The sequence below is a fragment of the Notamacropus eugenii genome, chromosome 4 (genome assembly GCF_028372415.1).
Source record: "Notamacropus eugenii isolate mMacEug1 chromosome 4, mMacEug1.pri_v2, whole genome shotgun sequence".
NCBI lineage: Eukaryota > Metazoa > Chordata > Mammalia > Diprotodontia > Macropodidae > Notamacropus > Notamacropus eugenii.
The window spans coordinates 76,409,512-76,426,794 of record NC_092875.1 but is presented as its reverse complement, the minus strand read 5'-3'; the positions used below and the strand labels follow the sequence as shown (position 1 = coordinate 76,426,794).

At 41.7% G+C, this 17,283-nt stretch overlaps 2 protein-coding genes across 6 annotated transcripts in view; one reads left to right on the top strand and one right to left on the bottom strand.

The window, feature by feature from the left end:
• DNAJB1 (DnaJ heat shock protein family (Hsp40) member B1) overlaps window positions 1-1,836 on the bottom strand; it is a 28,143-nt gene extending 26,307 nt beyond the window's left edge. For both annotated transcript variants that reach the window (XM_072602073.1, XM_072602072.1), the window contains exons 1-2: window positions 1,751-1,836; window positions 232-354 (exon numbers count right to left, since the gene is read on the bottom strand). The gene's annotated coding sequence lies outside the window, so the exon portion shown is untranslated. The remainder of the gene's footprint in view (window positions 1-231; window positions 355-1,750) is intronic.
• A 163-nt stretch (window positions 1,837-1,999) lies between these two features.
• Window positions 2,000-17,283, top strand: part of TECR (trans-2,3-enoyl-CoA reductase) — a 31,684-nt gene continuing 16,400 nt past the window's right edge. Inside the window, exons 1-2 of one of the 4 annotated variants that reach the window (XM_072602070.1) lie at window positions 2,610-2,787; window positions 4,037-4,053. Coding sequence is in view for 2 of the 4 variants with exons in the window: in XM_072602068.1 (XP_072458169.1) it covers window positions 2,625-2,787; window positions 4,037-4,053 (180 nt within the window). In the remaining 2 variants the exon portion in view is untranslated. Of the gene's footprint in view, window positions 2,308-2,609; window positions 2,788-4,036; window positions 4,054-17,283 lie in introns of those variants that run through there. The other 3 variants (XM_072602068.1, XM_072602069.1, XM_072602071.1) reach the window with 3 other exon arrangements.

Genomic DNA, 17,283 nt, shown 5'->3' with positions numbered 1-17,283 from the left:
TACTTGATATTGGTAGTTTTGTGGGACTGCGACATGACTCTAGAAAGCTTATTAGTTCTTTCCCCCCGGCAAGCAAGCAAAAGGGTGATAAACTGATGTAGGGCACTGTAGCTTCCCAATAAGAATGAACTAAAGGTAATGGAAAATCATAGTTTTCCATAAACCAGGATGACTCATTGACTTGGAATGTGCTTAAAGTCTTTTCTATTTCCATGTAAGTCAGTGGGTTACCTTTACTGATTCTGGTGTCTGTCTTTGGCTTCAATTCAGGTTGCAAAGGCTTCTGGCTGGATGCAACAGTCTGACCCACCTACCAGAAAGTGAGCAGTTCAGTGCTGATTGGTAGTTGGACACCTGTTGTTGGGGGAGAGAGCAAAGAATGAAAATGGTGAAAAAGTGTGATCCTCTGAACATTCTTTGGGTCATGCCCCATCTGGCTAAACCTAGGAGTAAACAAATGCCAATCTCAGCTCCCTAAGCCCCAAACCAGGTTAGAGAATCATAGAATCACACAAAATGAGCTGTTAGGGACTTGAGAGACCCATCTAATCCCATCTAGACATTTTACAGATGAGGAAATGGAGGTATGGAGAAGGCTTGACCAAAGTCACACAGTTAATAATTGAGATGGGATTTGAAGAAAAGTCTCATGACTCCCACTTAATTTTCTTTGCACTAGAATTTGCCTGAATATACTATGCCAAGAGAGGAGTTCCCTTCTCTAAAGGAGTTAGCCATTTTCTATTGACCTTTGGGAACAGAAAGGGTAAGAACCCAGTCTACAGTGGGTTCCTAGGATTCATCACTTGGAAGAGAACATAAAGATTTGATTTAACCTCTTCTCCAAAATGAGATAAGAAAAGCTTGAGGTCTAGAAAAAGTGGTGTTCAACATCATGTGTTACAGATAGGCAGGCTGGAACTCAAATCTGCAAGTTTGGTGTCCTTTCCTTTCTGACCCAGATGTCTCCCATGGCTTAAAAATTGCTACAGAGAGGCTTGCTGAAATGTTATCTAGTTGAGGCCAATTCTTGCTATTATGGTGCAAGGCAGGGTTGTCCAGGAAAGAAAGACTTTAGGATTCATTCAATCCCATGCAACAATTATCTTTTAAGCAGATTTCCCCATCTTGACCTCAGGGGGCTTCCAGTTAAACTGGAGAATACTGGTAGGCAGGCAGATGGATATATTTTTAAAATATGAAGGTACATATGTGTATGTGTGTATATATACATATATACACACATATGTAGGGGTAGCTAGGTGGCTAAGTGGATAGAGTACCAGATCTGGAGTCAGGACGAGTCATGCTCCCGAATTCAAATCCAACCTCCTACACCAGCTAGTTATGTGATCCTGGGCAAGTCACTTAATCCTGCTTGCCTCAGTTTCCTCATCTGTAAAATGAGCTGGAGAAGGAAATGGCAAACCACTCCAGTATCTTCGCCATGAGAATCCCAAACTGGGTCACAAGGAGTCACACATGACTGAACAACAAATTATATATGTATATATGATTACCTATGGGAGACAGGGACCACGCGGCTCCCCCTTCCCGCGCCCCTTCCCCCCAAGCCTGTAGAAATGGAGAGACCTCAAGGGACCCCCTCACCACCAGGCTCCCCTGCGGCCTAGTGGGCGCCACACGCCCCCAGTTCCTTCAGCCCGCCAGGCCGGCCCGCTCCTATCTTCCAGGGGTAGGTCTTTGGGTCAGATGGTCATCCCCGCGCCCAGGGTCCGCAGATGCCCACCTATCAGTCCCGCAACTGGGTTCCCCCGCCCGCCATGTTTGCTCCTGCTTCGGCTCGTCCCACGCTCCTGTCACTCAACCGCTGCTTTCCCCGCCTCCAATAACCGTCACTACCTTCGGTTTCCATAGGGAAGCGTGGGGGTGAGGCAAGGGCAGAGTCTACTCCCTCTCCTGATTGGCTGCGAGAGCTGCATCGCCCCCCCCCCCCCCCGTCTGGTCCTACCACCCCTCAGCGGGCCGCCGGTTCCACAAGCTCATTGGTCAGCCGTGTGGCGCGAGGAGGTAACCATCTGGGATCCTGCGCAGCCTCGCGCGTGGTGCTAGGTCAAAGGTGAGAGCGCTTCCCTCCTCCCCTCCCCCTCGTGTCTTCCCACTAGGCGCTGATTGGCCGGCGAGGCGCGCACGAGGTGGGAGGGGGAGGGGCAGGGGGCTGGTGGGCGGGCGTCGTTGGTAGCCTAGGCCGGGTGTGAGCCAGGAGTGAGGCTCTCAGCAGTGGTTGTCGCGAGCTAGGAGGCGGCTGCGGCTCGTGGGTGAGAGGGAGCCATGAAGCACTGTGAGGTAAGGAGAGACAAACTCATCTGGCTGGGGGTGGGAGTGAGGGGGGAGGAAGGGCAAGGAGACGGGGAGGAGCGCCACAAGCGCAACGGAGACTCTCCTCAGGATCGAGAAGACCCCTGCCGCACAAAAAGCCCCAACAAAACCCCAAGACTCAACGCAAACCTTAAATAGTCCCGTGACCCCAAACCCCAAACAGCCCCGGGCTCTGAGGCTGAGAGGAGGACGCAGGCGCAGTTAGAGCACGAAGTGCCTCAGGCCGCGGGTAGGTGTTAGTGCGCATGTTCAGGGAGGTGGGGAGCGGTATTTATGACGTGCAGATGGAGCCTGGGGGCAGGGGTGGAGGGTCCCGGTGCGGGATGTTTGGTTATTCTTGTTGTGCTAGAAGCAGGTTTAGTTTTCTCCGAGCTGGAAGAGTCTCTCCTTGTAAAGAAGGAGAAGCTGGGGCCGGGAGAAGGGAAATGACTGGCCCAGGTCACACTGGTAATGAATGACGAGCCTGGCCAGGTTTGGGTCTGGGTGTCCTGAACCCACTTTCCCTTGTACTGTTGCTGCTCTGGTTCATAGCAGGCACCGAGTTGATCAATATGTATCGATTTATCCTATTCCTGGTTAGGAGGAGGTAGCAGTCTTCAGATCCTGGTGGGAGCGAGGAGAACTTGCACCAACCTGGATGCACCATGTACCTTATCAACTGTGTTGACCTGAAAACTTGGTTAAGAAAAGGCAACAGGCTAAATGCATACATTTTATGATTTAATTAATTAATCAATTCCCTATTAAAGAAAACGTTAACATAATGTATTATGGAGCCAGAAATGTTCTGGCTACCCAGTGCAGAAATCTTCTGGCTTATATACATTTTGCCATGAGAAAGGAACTCTCCTAGTTGAACAAATCATAAATTCAGTAAGACAAGACAATTAACAAAGTAATGTCAGTTGGGCCTTGGGATTCCAGGCTGTGTAAACATACGTCTTGGTGACAAGGAAAGAAATCCCACCACTAGTGAGTGGCAGGCTTCCTGCCCTAAACAGATAATTGACGTAGAAAAGGGTAAACAAAGTTCAATAGAAATTACGACCTAAGATGTCTATATTTTCTTTACCATTAATATGCCATAACATAGTATATGTCTATAGATAATAAGATATAAAGGAAAGTCCCATTATTCAAGATAATGTCCTAGGTTAAAGGTCTCCTAAGGAATGTAGAGTCAGCCTTGGCTGGCTTTGTTAACATAGGAAGAGGCACCCTCTGAGTTTGCTTCAGAGAGAACAAAGAGATTATTCCAAAATTTTATATTAAACATTATCAACTGTCACCTGTTTGACGTTTGTACACCTTTGTAGGGGTATAGAATACCCCTTCTCCTGAGCTTGTGCCCTGTGCACTTTGCTGTAATTCTTATTTAGGGGGAAGGTGATAGCAGAGCCTTGCCAACGGCATCTCCAGATTTGTCCTGTCTGATCAGTACAGTTGATAAGCCTTCCTGGGGATCTTATAATCTCAGGATGTCAGCTAAAACAATCTGCCCATTTCAAAATCGATAAAAATGTGGAAAGTAGTCTGTCTTAGGTCTAGTCTAGAACTTGAGTCTTATCAGGCTGAAGTTACTACACATGAAGCCATCAGGATTTAGGCCTTTCCCAGTTCTTATGGTTATGGGTTTTAAAGCATGAAGGCACTGTAGAGATCATCTAATCTTATTCTCTCATTTTATGGGAAACAGAGACCCACATTCAAACAGTAAGTAGCAGAACTGAATTCTAATTTTCCAGGTTTCTTTTATAAACTATATACACTGTCTCTTGATTCCTCAGTCTAGGACTTCTAATATTATGTATCTGTCATCATTATGTCAACCTACTGGATCGTAGGTTCATAGATTTAGAGTTGGAAGAGATGTTAGAGGTCGTATAATTTAACTCCTTTTCATTTTACAGGTGAACAAACTAAACCTGAGAGAAGTTAAGTTACACAATTAGTGAGTCTGAGGCAGGATTTGAACCTGAGTCTTTCTGACTCCAAGTCCAGTACTGTATCCCCTATATTTTGTCTTTATTTTTTGGGAGATGTAATTACTGCTACCCTTTCCCTTTTAAAAGATTTTTGTGAGAATTCCTCCTATAGGTCCTTAACCATTTTTTATTCATCTATAAGATAAAAGACATCTAGGTGGTAGAGTGAATAGAGCACCAGGAGTCAGGAAGACCTGAGTTCAAATTCAGCCTTAGATACTTATTAGACTGTGTGACTCTGGGTAAGTTAACTGTTTGTCTCAGTTTCTTCATCTGTAAAATGAGCTGGAGGAGGAAATGGCAAATCAGTCTCTCTGCCAAGAAAACTTCAAATGAAGTCACAAAGAGTTGGGCACAATTGAAACAACTGAACAAGATTAAGGGGGTTGGATCAGATCTCAAAGTTCACTTAACTTTATGATTGTTATGTCTTTGTAAAATAGTTTCCTTCTCCTTTTCCTTGCCCTTGTTGTAACATTTGTAAAAAAAGTAAGGTTTCATTTGACATGTAGAATTCATCATATATGCTAAAGTTAATTAGGCTGCTTTTGGGTTTTGTTGTATTTAATACCATTGAAATTAAAATAGTTCCCCCTTCACAGGGTATAATTACACAGAAGAAATTACACTCACCTGCAACTACTCCCATTTCTGTCTTCTAACAATGAGATCACTTGGTTCCTTTTAAGAAAGATGTTGCTTTGTATCCACTGTTCAGAATGACTGAACGTTGACTGGATTTGGGGACAATGCATTATTATTTGTTGATAATTCATCAACATCTTTGAATGTGTTCTTGCCTGCTGAGAGGGGATAGCACTTTTAGGTTCTGTAGTTTATAGAGGAGCCTGTGTGTCACCAGCCCCTTAAACTGGCAACCACAGAACTAATTAGAGCTAGGTTTTCCAAGACAGATTTGCCTGTGAAACAAAACAATTTGGGGTCAGCTCTTGATGAAATTCATAAATCTAAGGGATCATAGTGGAGAGGACATGTAGCTTTTAAAGCCACGAATAACTGTAAAAAGTTGGATAGAATCTTAGAGGCCTCCCTTTGTTTTACAGTTGAAGAAGCTGCAGGCCTAAGAGGTTAAGTAACTCCCTAGGTTACACAGTAAGAAGTTAAGCTGGGAGGAGCACCTAGGTCCTCTGACTTCTAATCCTTCATTTTGTCTAGTTGCCTTTATCCGTGTAATAAAGCAAAGGTTGAGGAAATTTGGGAGCAAAGCAGGGGAAAGTAAGCCTATTTTCATATAGAAAAATTGCTTCAAAAATAAATTTTTTTTTTACCCAACTTAGTATCTCTAGTGTTTAACAGAACAGGAACTTAATAAATGCTTGTTGAAGGAATGACTGTTTCCAGGAAAGTATTACTCTTGATAGTTCATAGGGTGAATATAATGCCATGAGGTGACTGGAGACCAAGTTATTCTGGAAAAGAGGAGAGAAGACTTAGCTAGGGGCATGCTTTCTTCACATTTTGGAGGGCTGTTTGTATAGAGGAGTGATTGAACTTGTTATGATTGGTTTACTGAGGGCAGAACTAGCAGAGACAGGGACATCTTTGTGAGAGGTAGATTTCATCTCTGTAATAGAGATGTCGAAAAATAATATGGATTGACTTTGATACTTCTCTGCCATTAAGGAGGAATCTTTCTTTCTGTTTTAAGGATTGTTAGTCTTGAAGTTACAGGTTCAGCCCCTCAGCCTCTTTCTGGCTGAGGCACTTGGAGTTCCACGGTTAGAAGCCAGAAAGAGACCATTTAACTTAGAAGGTAATAGGCCTAAGGAGGGCAAGTGATATGTCCAGCTCACACAGTGCAGGCCCCTGTGGCACATGGCACATTTTAGAGGTTTATATTGTTGGGCCAGGAAGAAGTGGGATCAGGGTGTGCGTCTTTGTGAAGTGGCTGGGGAGCAAGTCCTTTCAGCTCTTTGAGCCTTAGAGTCCTCTCACAATGAAGGATTTGGCTCATACAACCTCCTAAAGCCCTTTCATTTCTAAAAAGCTACCTGTTCTGTGAACAGTATGTGTACTATGTGCCACAGACCCTTTTGGGTTTGGGAAGGTTGTGGGTTCTGGTCTAGGGACAGCCCTAGAGTTGAGCTGCAAGCAGCTCAGGGGAGCTGGTGGAAGTGAAGGTACTGTTCAGAGCAGAAACTGCAGGAACATTTTTTGCACCTGTCACTGACTCTGTAAGGAGATATATGCTGGGATATTAATACTGCAATCTCCAGACTTGCTGCACCAGCAAACTCAGCAGCCCTTCTCAGTAAATAACATTTTCAACTCCTATCAAAACATCAGAGACAGAAGAAAGTATTTGATACATGAGCATGGTAACGTTTTCAGGGATGAGAATTTCAACTCTGGCAGATTATGTCACAGCCTAAAGAATCCTAGTACTTTTAGCACAGAAGTTGATTACTTCAGGAAGGCCTTTGTCAGATCATTGTCATAGAATGCTAAAACTGGAAAGGACCTTAGAGGTTACCTAGTCCAACCCTGCTTATTAAACTCAAGCTTGGACTTAACACCCTCTTGTTGGTACTGACACAGGCAGCTGAAAATTTCCCACTGAGGTTATTCTAATGCTTAGACTTCTTGTAGCAGGGAAGTAGGTTGTCCTGTGAGTATGTTTGGAGTACAGTAGCAGGTTTTTAAAGTATTTGCTCAGATAGATGGAACACTTTGCCTAGAATAGTGCTGGATAAATTAAACAATTAAAAGCATATCTTTTAATTGTAGTGGAAATTTTAGAAAAGGTTGATGGATTTGGTGACCTTTAAGAACACTTGCAACTCCTATGGTTATAATCCTGTGGCTTTGTGTCAGGAAGTTAGGGAAATATACTGCCCTAGAACAAGGGCAGCAATACTCCTGCTTTCTCTTGTCTACATCTAGACTGTTGTAGTCACTTCTAGGTGACACATTTTAGGGATGACGCTGGCAAACTGAAGTTTGTACAGAGGAGGGTGATCAGGATATGAGAGAGAGAGAGAGAGAGAGAGACAGAGAAAAAATTGGTGAAGAGAGAATTGGAATTATGCCTTGTAGTGTGGGTTGAAGAACTGGGGATATTTAGTCTGGAAAGGAGAAGACTTATGGAAGACATGATTGCTGTCTTCCAGATTATCCTATGGACTTGTTCTTTGCTTGACCTTTTGCTTGTCTCAGAGGACAAGTTTGAAACTCAGCTTTTAGCTTATTTGCAGAAAGGCCTATTTCCCCTAAATGTAAAGATGTCCTAACAAGTAGAGCTGTCCATTGTGCATTACTTGTTGGTTATTTTTGTAAAGGTCATTTCCTGCATAGGTCTAGGTTGGATGTCTTTCAACTTTGTGATTCTATGAATTTCTGTGTGTTTTAATTATCTCATCTGTAAAATAGGGACAGCAATACTTGTCTAGTTTATTTCATAAGGTTGTAAAGAGAATCAAGTGAGGTAATATATGTGAAAGGACTTTTCAAAGGATGTTTTGAGATGCCACAGGCGATTACTTGGGGGCTTACACTCAGTTTTGCTTGATTAAACCTTGATTTGTGAACGATGTTCAGTTTTTCCCTGACTCTACTACGTTAAGGCAATGGAAATTTGATACACAGATCATTAAGTATAAACCTTCTACTTTTCTCTCAGTTATTTCATTAATATACTTGAGTCTACCGTGGAAGTTTCTCAGATTTGAGACTTGATTTGTGTAAGACTGGCAATTGATGCTCCTCAGTCCCCTCAATTTTGCTAACTACTTCACTTGACTTGAAGCATCTAAAGACATTTAGATAATTTTATATAACTTTTTTTTGCAAACTTTGACTGAGCCAGCTTCCAGTGACTCTAAAGGGAAAGAGGGGACAGGGTAGGTGGGGTTGCTAGTGTGTGGAAAGCCACCTTAGCCAGCATTTCCCTGGCATTCTTCTTTTCTCAAGCTTTTAGGTTTTAAATGGATCATTTGTGGATTTCAAATAATTCACCTTGATGCTGAGCATGTTTTTCTTAAGTGATTATATAGAACTAACTAGCCACAGTAGCCTGGAGGAGCTGGAGAACGAGGCATCTAAGGTTGCACTATTAATAATTAGTGAGGTACTGGATAGAGGTGTCCTGTCACTCCTGATTGGGAAGTTTATTTTGCTAAAGGAAGAAATAGTATGGTGTAGCGAGGGGGTGGATTTCTTAGTTGAAAAGACATTGAACTTGGAGTTAGAATACCTTGGTACAAATTCTGACTTTGACATTTCTTTTACCATTCATTTATTAAATACCTTACTATTGTGCCAGGCAATGTCCCTGACCCTCCTTCTTTTGGAAGGAAACAACATGCTCACAGAGCATTAAGGACAAAATATATGCAGAATGAGATGAGGAGGGCATACCTTTTAGGTATGAGGTGTGGACAGGAGATGAAATGATATAGATAATGAAGAGCAGGTAGGCCATTCCAGTGGTTGGAATGCACTGTGGGTGAAGGAGGAAAATTTAGAAAGGTATGCCAAAGTTAGGTTGTGAAGTTTTAAAGACCTAACAAAGGAGTTTTTATTTTATCCTGTTGTCCTTTATTCTCAAAAAGGACCAAAATGACATCACTAAGTCAAGTTACAGTGTGTCCAACTGTGGCTGATTAGATCAATATGAGCTTGGAATGTTCTACCACAAGTCAAGTACTAATAGTCCATGTGAACATTTGGGGTGGATACTCTTGAATTTGCACATTTTGCCTTTCTTTTGATCTATTTAAATTATGCTTTGCTCATAGAGCACAGTAGCTTTTCTGATGTGGGCACGCCACGCTGAGCAGTCCTGTGCTACTGTCTCCCATGTCACACAATCGATCCCAAAATTCTTAAAAGAGACCTTGAGAGTATCCTTGTATCGCGTCTTCTGACCACCATGTATCACTTGCCCTCTGTGAGTTCTCCATAAAATAGTTTTTTGGCAAGCATACATTTTGCATAGTAGGTTAGAGCAGTAGGTTTGAAATCAAGTTGGGTTCAAGTCCCACCTTTTGACATTTTATCCTAAAGGTAAGAGGAAAGAGCTGTAGCAGCTTCTTGAGCATGGTAGTGACATGGTCAGATCTATACTTTAGGAATATCATTTGGCAGCTATGTGTGGATAGTTTAGACAGAGGAGAGACTGGAGGATATTGTAGTAGTCTAGGTGGGAGTTGATGAGAGTTCCAATTAGGGTGATGGCTGTGTAAGAGAAAGGGGATGAATGAGAGCTTTATTGTGTGGAAAGAGAATGAATAAGATTTGGCAGTTGTTGGAATGTGAAAGATGAAGGAGAGTGAAGAATAGAGGATCATGCCAAGGTTATGAATCTAGGTTATTGGCAAGATGGTGGTGCCATCAGTAGAAATTAGGGAAGTTGGGAAGAGGAGAATGCTTTGTTGGGGAAAAATAACGAATTGTTTTGGTCATGTTAAGTCTGAGATATCAAGCCACCACTATCACCACTTTGATTACCACTTTCCCTTGGACTCCTCTGGAGAAAGGCCAAAACTAAGAGCTCAAGAACCATGGAAATTACAGTGCCTCCCACAGCCATCATGAAGGGGAGCAACCCTAGTGGAGCAGGGGTCTGCCATCCCTGCATTCACAAATCCTAACCACTAAGCAAGTACATTGATGGGCATGTAAGCCCAAGAACCTTGGGAACAGCAGTCCTCCTCAAACCACTAGCCTTACTACCACAACCATCATCTAGGGGAACAATTCTTGTGGACTTGAGTTCTGTCAACTGGCACAACTACTAAACAAAAGAATATTCTAGCCGCCAAAGTCCTTGACACTTTGAAATGGTTTAGCATCAGAGATTGGCATTTTATCAATGTTTATCAATGGAAAATGGCATTAAAGTGATGCCTTATCAACTGCTTTGTTACTGCACCTATAGACTATTGGACCCTCCATTTGATTTGCAGCTAAAACTTAAATATGTTGTCTCCCTCTTCTATAATGTGAATTGAGAGCAGGAATTGCCTTGTTTTTCTGTTTGTATAGCACATAGTAAGTGCTTAATAGGGGAACACAGAGAGAGACAGAGACTGGTTATGTGGAATTGGAAATCATTGGTTTAAAGATGATGGGTTATTAAGATCATAGAGTTAGAGACTCAAAAGAAGAAGGCCATGGGGCATTCATGCATAGAGAGTGAGACATGGATCATGATCCTCCAAAGGAGATGAGAAGGATCATTTACTAGGAAGAGAATGACCAAAAAGTAACATGACTTACAACATGACACTTAGAACTGAACACAGTACTCCAGAGGAGGTTTGACCAGGGCTGGGTCTGTAGAGCTATTACTTCTTTTGGTTGTCACAAGGTTATAGAATATTTTAATCTGGAGGGACCTTAGAGAACACTGGTTCAACATCTTCTCTTGACTGAGGCTTAACAAGATAGTGCATCACCTCAGCTCAGAGAGGTAGAAAGCAAGAAGCAGAATGGGAATTCAGATATAGGAGTTTGATTTGGGAGGCAGTTTGATGCTTTGACAAGTAAAAATTTCTGACAAGAGTTTCTGAGTAAATTAAAATCAGTTTTATTGACACATCTAGAAAGCAGTCAACAAAACAAGCTCATTCAGTAATCAAAGAGACTGAGCCTGTCATTGAACCCCCAATATTTATAAAGTGTTTTGATAAAGGGGTACACCTGAGGGTGAACATCAACCCTGATTGGTTAACATATAATTAATGGAAAATGAATATTATAATGAGTCTTGATACTGTCACTTGCATCACCCAAGTCTTGGTCAAAGAGACTTTATCAATTTCCCTATCATCTATCTGACAAAAGGGGGAATTCACATTTTCCCAGAGCTGTCTAAGTAAACACAATGAGCAGGAATCTACCTATTTATCTAAACTTAGATTTTCTTTTACTGTCTGATGAGATCTTAGCAGTCCTGACTGGGTAAGTCTTTGAGAATGGTTTCCCACACTGGTTGATTTCTGGAGGAAGAAGTAGAAAAAGGGAAAAACCTTGGTTCTGTTTCAATAATTAGTTATTAATACAAGAGAGAAATAATCATTTCAGTGCAGTGGGAAGTGCTGGATTTGTAGTTGACAAATCTGGGTTTGAATCCTGACTCTTCTGTACTGAATGCAATGTATCACCTTGGGTTAGTCTCTTTAATGCCTCAGTTTCTTCTTCTGTAAACTGTGGTTTAAGGTAGTTTAGGTGTTTGGGCTAGATGATATATCTATGGTCTTAGCCCCAAAACTTTGATCCTGTTATCTCCAAATACTGTTTGTTGTTCAGTCATTTCAGTTGTGTCTGACTTGTGACCCCATTTGGGATTTCCTTGGCAAAGATACTGGAGTGGTTTGCCATTTTCTCATCAGATGAGGAAACTAAGGCAAACAGTGTTAAGTGACTTACTTAATGGCACACATCTGTCTGAAGGCAGATTGGAACTCAGAGAAGATGATTCTTCCTGACATCAGTCCTAATACTCTATCCACTGTGCCACCTGGTTGTCCTTTCTCCAAATATTATGAGTTCATATTTTTATAGCACTTGAAGTTTTACGAAATTCCTTTCACACTGAAGTCTGTGAGTTAGGTAGTGCCAATGTTATTGTCCCCATTTTAGTGATGAGAAAATTGGAGCTCAGAGTTAAAATGACTTGCTCTTGACTCTAAGTCTGCTGATAGCTTTTTAAAATTCACTACACACACCTAAGCAGGAATCCCTTCAGCAGCATAGCTAACTGATGTCTCTTTGCTGATGGGGCATCCACTAGCTATTGGATTCTTTCCCTTTCTTTTTTTATTGATGGCACATTGATTTTTAAATATTTGCCCTCCTACTTGCCATCTCTTGTGACAGATTAAAAATGAAAGGGAAAATGCACACAACTTGTTGGCAGTGTCTGATTGCATATTCAATACGCAATGCTCCACACCCATAGCCTCCTACCTTCAGCCATGGGTGGGACATGCATTTTTTAACTTTTTCCAGTGCCAAGCTTGGTCATTATAATGAACACATCAGTTGTTGGCTTTAATGCTCATAGTCCTAGCTAGTTATGTCCTTCTCTTCTTAGGAAGGGCCTGAATTTCAGCTTTGCCCTTCGTTGCAACCTAGAATGCATAGTTTTCCTAGAGTTGGAAAGGTAACTGGATGTGGGAGCCCACTGGCGGGCAGCAGTCTGTAGAATCTTAACTTCAGGGGCTTTTGTTGGTCTCATTGAGTCAATCACAATTTCTTTTGTTCTTTCGTGGGTTTGCCCCTAGCCTTTCACTTTGTCTTGTGTGAATTAGAGCCATCATTTGGGGAGTTCCTGGAGGAGAAGGTGTACTATATATATAGTGTTTCATTAGCACTAGGTAGCAAAGTTTTTCTAACTTCCTGAATTGAGGTGGTGTGGTTCATATTACTTCCCTTGTTTAGAGAAAGATACATGCACCGACTGAGAGCTTTTTTTTTTTTTTAACATTCCATCTGTCTATTTGCAGTGTAGCTTATTGGCAGAGAAATTTGTATAAGTCATGGTGCCTAGCTGGTAATTAAATGTATAGAATAGACTCAGAATTTAGAATTCTGTTTGGTTGGGCATTGACTATTATTGACTATCCAATGAGATTTTGGAATCTAGAGACGATGTCAATGCAGTATTGTAGAAAGAATGTTGGCCTTAGAGTCAGTATACCTGGGTTCAAATGTTGGCAGCAAAACATACTACTCTTGGGAAATAAGCCTCTTTGTAAATAGGGATAGTTTTGCACTATTTATTACCTAATATTGTGAGGATAACAGCTTATAAACATAAAGAATTATATGAGAAACAATTATGTATTTTTTTTCTAAACAGTAAATATTCTTAAATGGCAGCATAGTACAGGATAAAAGAGCTGACCTTGGAGTCAGTATTTTCAAGATGTTCCTCTTACACTATGCAGATCATAGGTATGTCAGTTAACCTTCTAGTGACCCAGTCAATTTTCCAAGACTAAATTATAGATAATTTTCTGATCTGCATTGGTAGAAGAAATTTCTGTGATGGAAATAACCCACAGTGATGAAATCACAGGTTAAGGCTAAAAATAGCCCCCAAAGTGCTATATATAAATGTGACTTTCTCCCTTTCCATTAACAAATGTATGAATAATGTCAGTATGTGTGGAAGGCAGTATCTTACATAGAAGTAATTCTCTGTTTCTGTTGTGCATTTACTACTGCTCTCCTTCCTTGATGGCCTACTCTGTTCAAAGAGCACCCTCAGTATAAAAAAAACTAAACCAAAGTGTCATTTTTCATTTTGAGTTTTAAAACATGCTGTTGTCATATGGAGATTTCAAACTCTTCTGCTTGCCCAGGTCCTAGAGCTGAGGGGGAGACATGAGATCTTTGTTATAGATCTGAAAAAAGGAAAACAGAGCTACTAGTTGTAGGAATGATTTCTTTTATCAGGAGATCTTTTACTTTGTTAGTGGCTTGTTGCTAAGAATCGCAGAATTTTAGAGTTGAGAAGGTCATTTGTGACCATCTAGTCCAACACATACCTGAAGAACTGGCTTTCTTTATTGCTCCAGATTCTGTAGTTAGTCCCCAGCTTGGTGCCCTGGTAGTTACGTGGATGGATGCATCCAGGAAGGTCAGAAGGTCCTAGGAGGAACAAAAGAAGCTTAATTCCCTGGGTTGTGGGTGAGGAGAGAGAGGGTGGACAGAATATTCTTAGTGGCAGGGCTTAGCCTTGACTTTAATAAAGACTGTAAGCCAGAGCCTTTGGTTTCTGAGAATATTTGTTACTTGGAAAACATTAGAATAATAAATGCTTGCTTCTCAGAGACCCTGTAGAAGTTCATGTACAATTTTCACTGGTCTATTCCTGTATCTGTTTACCTGAAACGTATGGACATTGTGACACCTGGATTTAGATCTTACCACTGTGTGACCTTGGTTAGTTACCCCTCTATATTTTAATTTGTTTATTTGTAAAATGAAAGAGCTGGACTAGAGTCCCACCTCCAAATCCTTTGATTTTGTTGTATACCTTTGAAGTTGGGGCAGCTAGGTGGTGCAGTGGATAGAGCACCAGTCAGGAGGACCTGAGTTCAAATCTCGCCTCAGACACTTGACACTCACTAGCTCTGTGACCTTGGGCAAGTCACTTAACCCCAGTTGCCTCATCCTGGCTCATCTCCAGTCATCCTGATGAATATCTGGTCACTGGATTCAAATGGCTCTGGAAGAGAAGTGAGGCTGGTGACCTGCACAGCCCTCCCTCACTCAAAACAAAGTCAAGCGTAAGTCATGTCATCATTTCTCTGACGGCATGGTCTTCTTCAACTAAGGATGAACCCATAGATACCTTTGAAGTGCAATACTAAGAGACTAAATTAGGACCCTATGGTAAAAAAAAAAGTTTGGATTTAGAATGAATGGGATTACTAAGAACTTCATCATTTTTAATTGAAAGAGATCTTGTGTCATCTGGTTTAGTCCCCTTATTTTAAAGGTGAGGAAGCTGAGGCCTCAGCAGAGGAGGCAGTTTGGCCATGGCCACAGCTCTATAGTGGCAGACCTTTGTCTAACCAGTCTAACTTATGAATGGCTGGGGTTGAACAGAGCAGGCTAGAGACAGGAGAATGAAGAATCCAACAGGTTTAATTTCAAAGTGAAGAAAACAGCTTGCCATCCAGGACTCATGTACCAGAGCTCCTACCTGGGGGGCTCGGGGGGTTGCCTTAGGCAGTGTGGGGAGATCTCACCAATGGTCACATAGTGATCTATAGCTCTGACAGTGAGGGCTAGTAGTAACAGTATGACAAGTTTGATTCATGACTAGATTGTCCAAGCTCAGAGACTACATGATGCTGGTATGAAACAGTTCTGGGATTTTGCTGTGGTTGAGATCATCCAGAGGGTGAGCAAAAAATTGTGCTAAGCTCCGGGCACCTATAGCCTCCTTGCTGGGTCTTAACTCTGGAAAAGAGTATGTCTCCTAATATTGTGACACCATGGATTAGTTCAGTTCTCTTAATTGAAAATCCATTGCTTTATGTCACCACACTTCTATTCAATTTGATGATGTTTGGTGATGTTTAGAGTAATTATCATTTTTCCTCTCCTGGGCTTTTGGGAACTTTATCAAATTCCATGGTCTAACCAGCTTAGGTTTCTGTTGTAAGTGGTGGCTCCATGGCTTTAGGAAGGTATGACTGTCCTCCAGGTAACCCTTAAAAGTTAGGCATTTCTGTTACTTCACTTTGTTGTGACATACCAGGGTCCCTAAGAGATTTTTGGACAAGTCTGACTGCTCAGTCTGTTTTGGGGGGAAGGTAAAGGTCTCCTGATGCCCTTTCTAAAAGATTAGAAGGATTAATGAAGCTAAAGGAAAGGATGTCTTAGGATTCCAGGCTACAGGGCTTGTTCTAGTTAACCCTCTATGCTTATGTGCTGAGAGGAAGGGTAGAGGTTGTGGGTTTTGTTTGTTTGTTTGTTTGTTTTGCATTTAAATGGTTTCCGTAATGATTGAAGTGATAATCATGATGAACTGGTTAGACTTCCTTTCACTTTTGGTTGTTAACATTTTGGGAAAGCCGTTAATAAAATTGAGCAGTTCAAGAGGAAGAACTCACAGGTTGGTGGAAGGATTGGAGAGTATGCCATACAAAGATGGCTGAAGAAGGTGGGGATGGAGATGAGCAGACTCAGAGCATAGGGTGGAGTTAGGCATTAGGGGTCTTCAGGTTTTTCAAGAACTGTTAAAAAAAAGAATGAGGATTCGACTTGTTTTTCTTTGCCTTTGAAAGGAAACAATAGTTGTTGGAAACTGCAGAGAGGCACATCTTACCTTGTTATAAGAAAACCTTTCTTACAGCTAGAGGTGGCTCAAAAGTAGAATGGTCTGCTTCAAGAGATAGTGAATTTCCAATCACTGGACCTGCAGGTCCTACTAGGACCTGCAGGTCCTACTAGGACACCCTTCTCTCTACCCAATAAACTACAGTGTTTCCCCATTATCTCCAGGATCAAGGATAAAATCCTCTGACATTCAAAACCTTTTATAACCTACTACCTCCCCTTGCTCCCTGTCCAGTTTTATACCTCATTCTCTGTCACTTCAATCTAGTGACGTTCTTCCTTGCTGTACCATGAATGACACTCCATTTCTCAGCTCCAGACATTTTCTCTCTCCTTGTCTCTGACTTTTGACTTCCCTGGCATCCTTTAAGTCCCAACTAGAATCCCATCTTCTCTTGGAACTCTTTCCCAATGCTTCTTAATTCTAATAGCCTTTCTTCTGTTAATTATTTCCTATTTACCTTGTATATCGCTTGTTTGTATGTATTTATTTGCTCGTTGTCTCTCTGCCTCATTGGGTTGTAAGTTCTTTGAGGGCAGGCACTGTCTTTTGCCTCATTTTGTATCGCCAGTGCTTGGCAGAATGCCTGGTACATAGTAGATCCTTGATGAATGTTTATTGACTGATCTTCATCTGGAAGCTAGATAACCATTTGACAGAGGTATTGTATTGCGCATTTGGACTCGTGTGGGCTGCATTAAATGACCTTTGAGGTCCCATTCAGATGCCATGACTTTGTTATTCCTATCTTCTTCAGCAAAGGCTCTATAAATGTTTTACTTTTGCTTGTGTTTTAAAAAGTATCTTTTTGTATCATAAAGTCAGGTCCCACAGTGAAGTTATCTCATAGCTATATAAAGGGGAGAAAATGGTCAGGCCAAAGCTACAGTAAACCCAGGCCTTGGGAAGGAGTTTCCTGAGCTTTTTGCTTTGCTACCATTGTAACTATGTTGTATAAGAGACAAAACTTGCTTTCTAAGTATTTTCTTTTTTTCACCTCTCAAGTGATAGAAGGCTCTATAGCCACAGTTTAATGGAAAAGGCACTAGTCAAAGAGTCTGAAGACCTGAGTTCCTCTTTCTGCTTTTATGTTTGTAGCTATGTGACCCTTGGGCAAGTCAATTGAATTCCTGA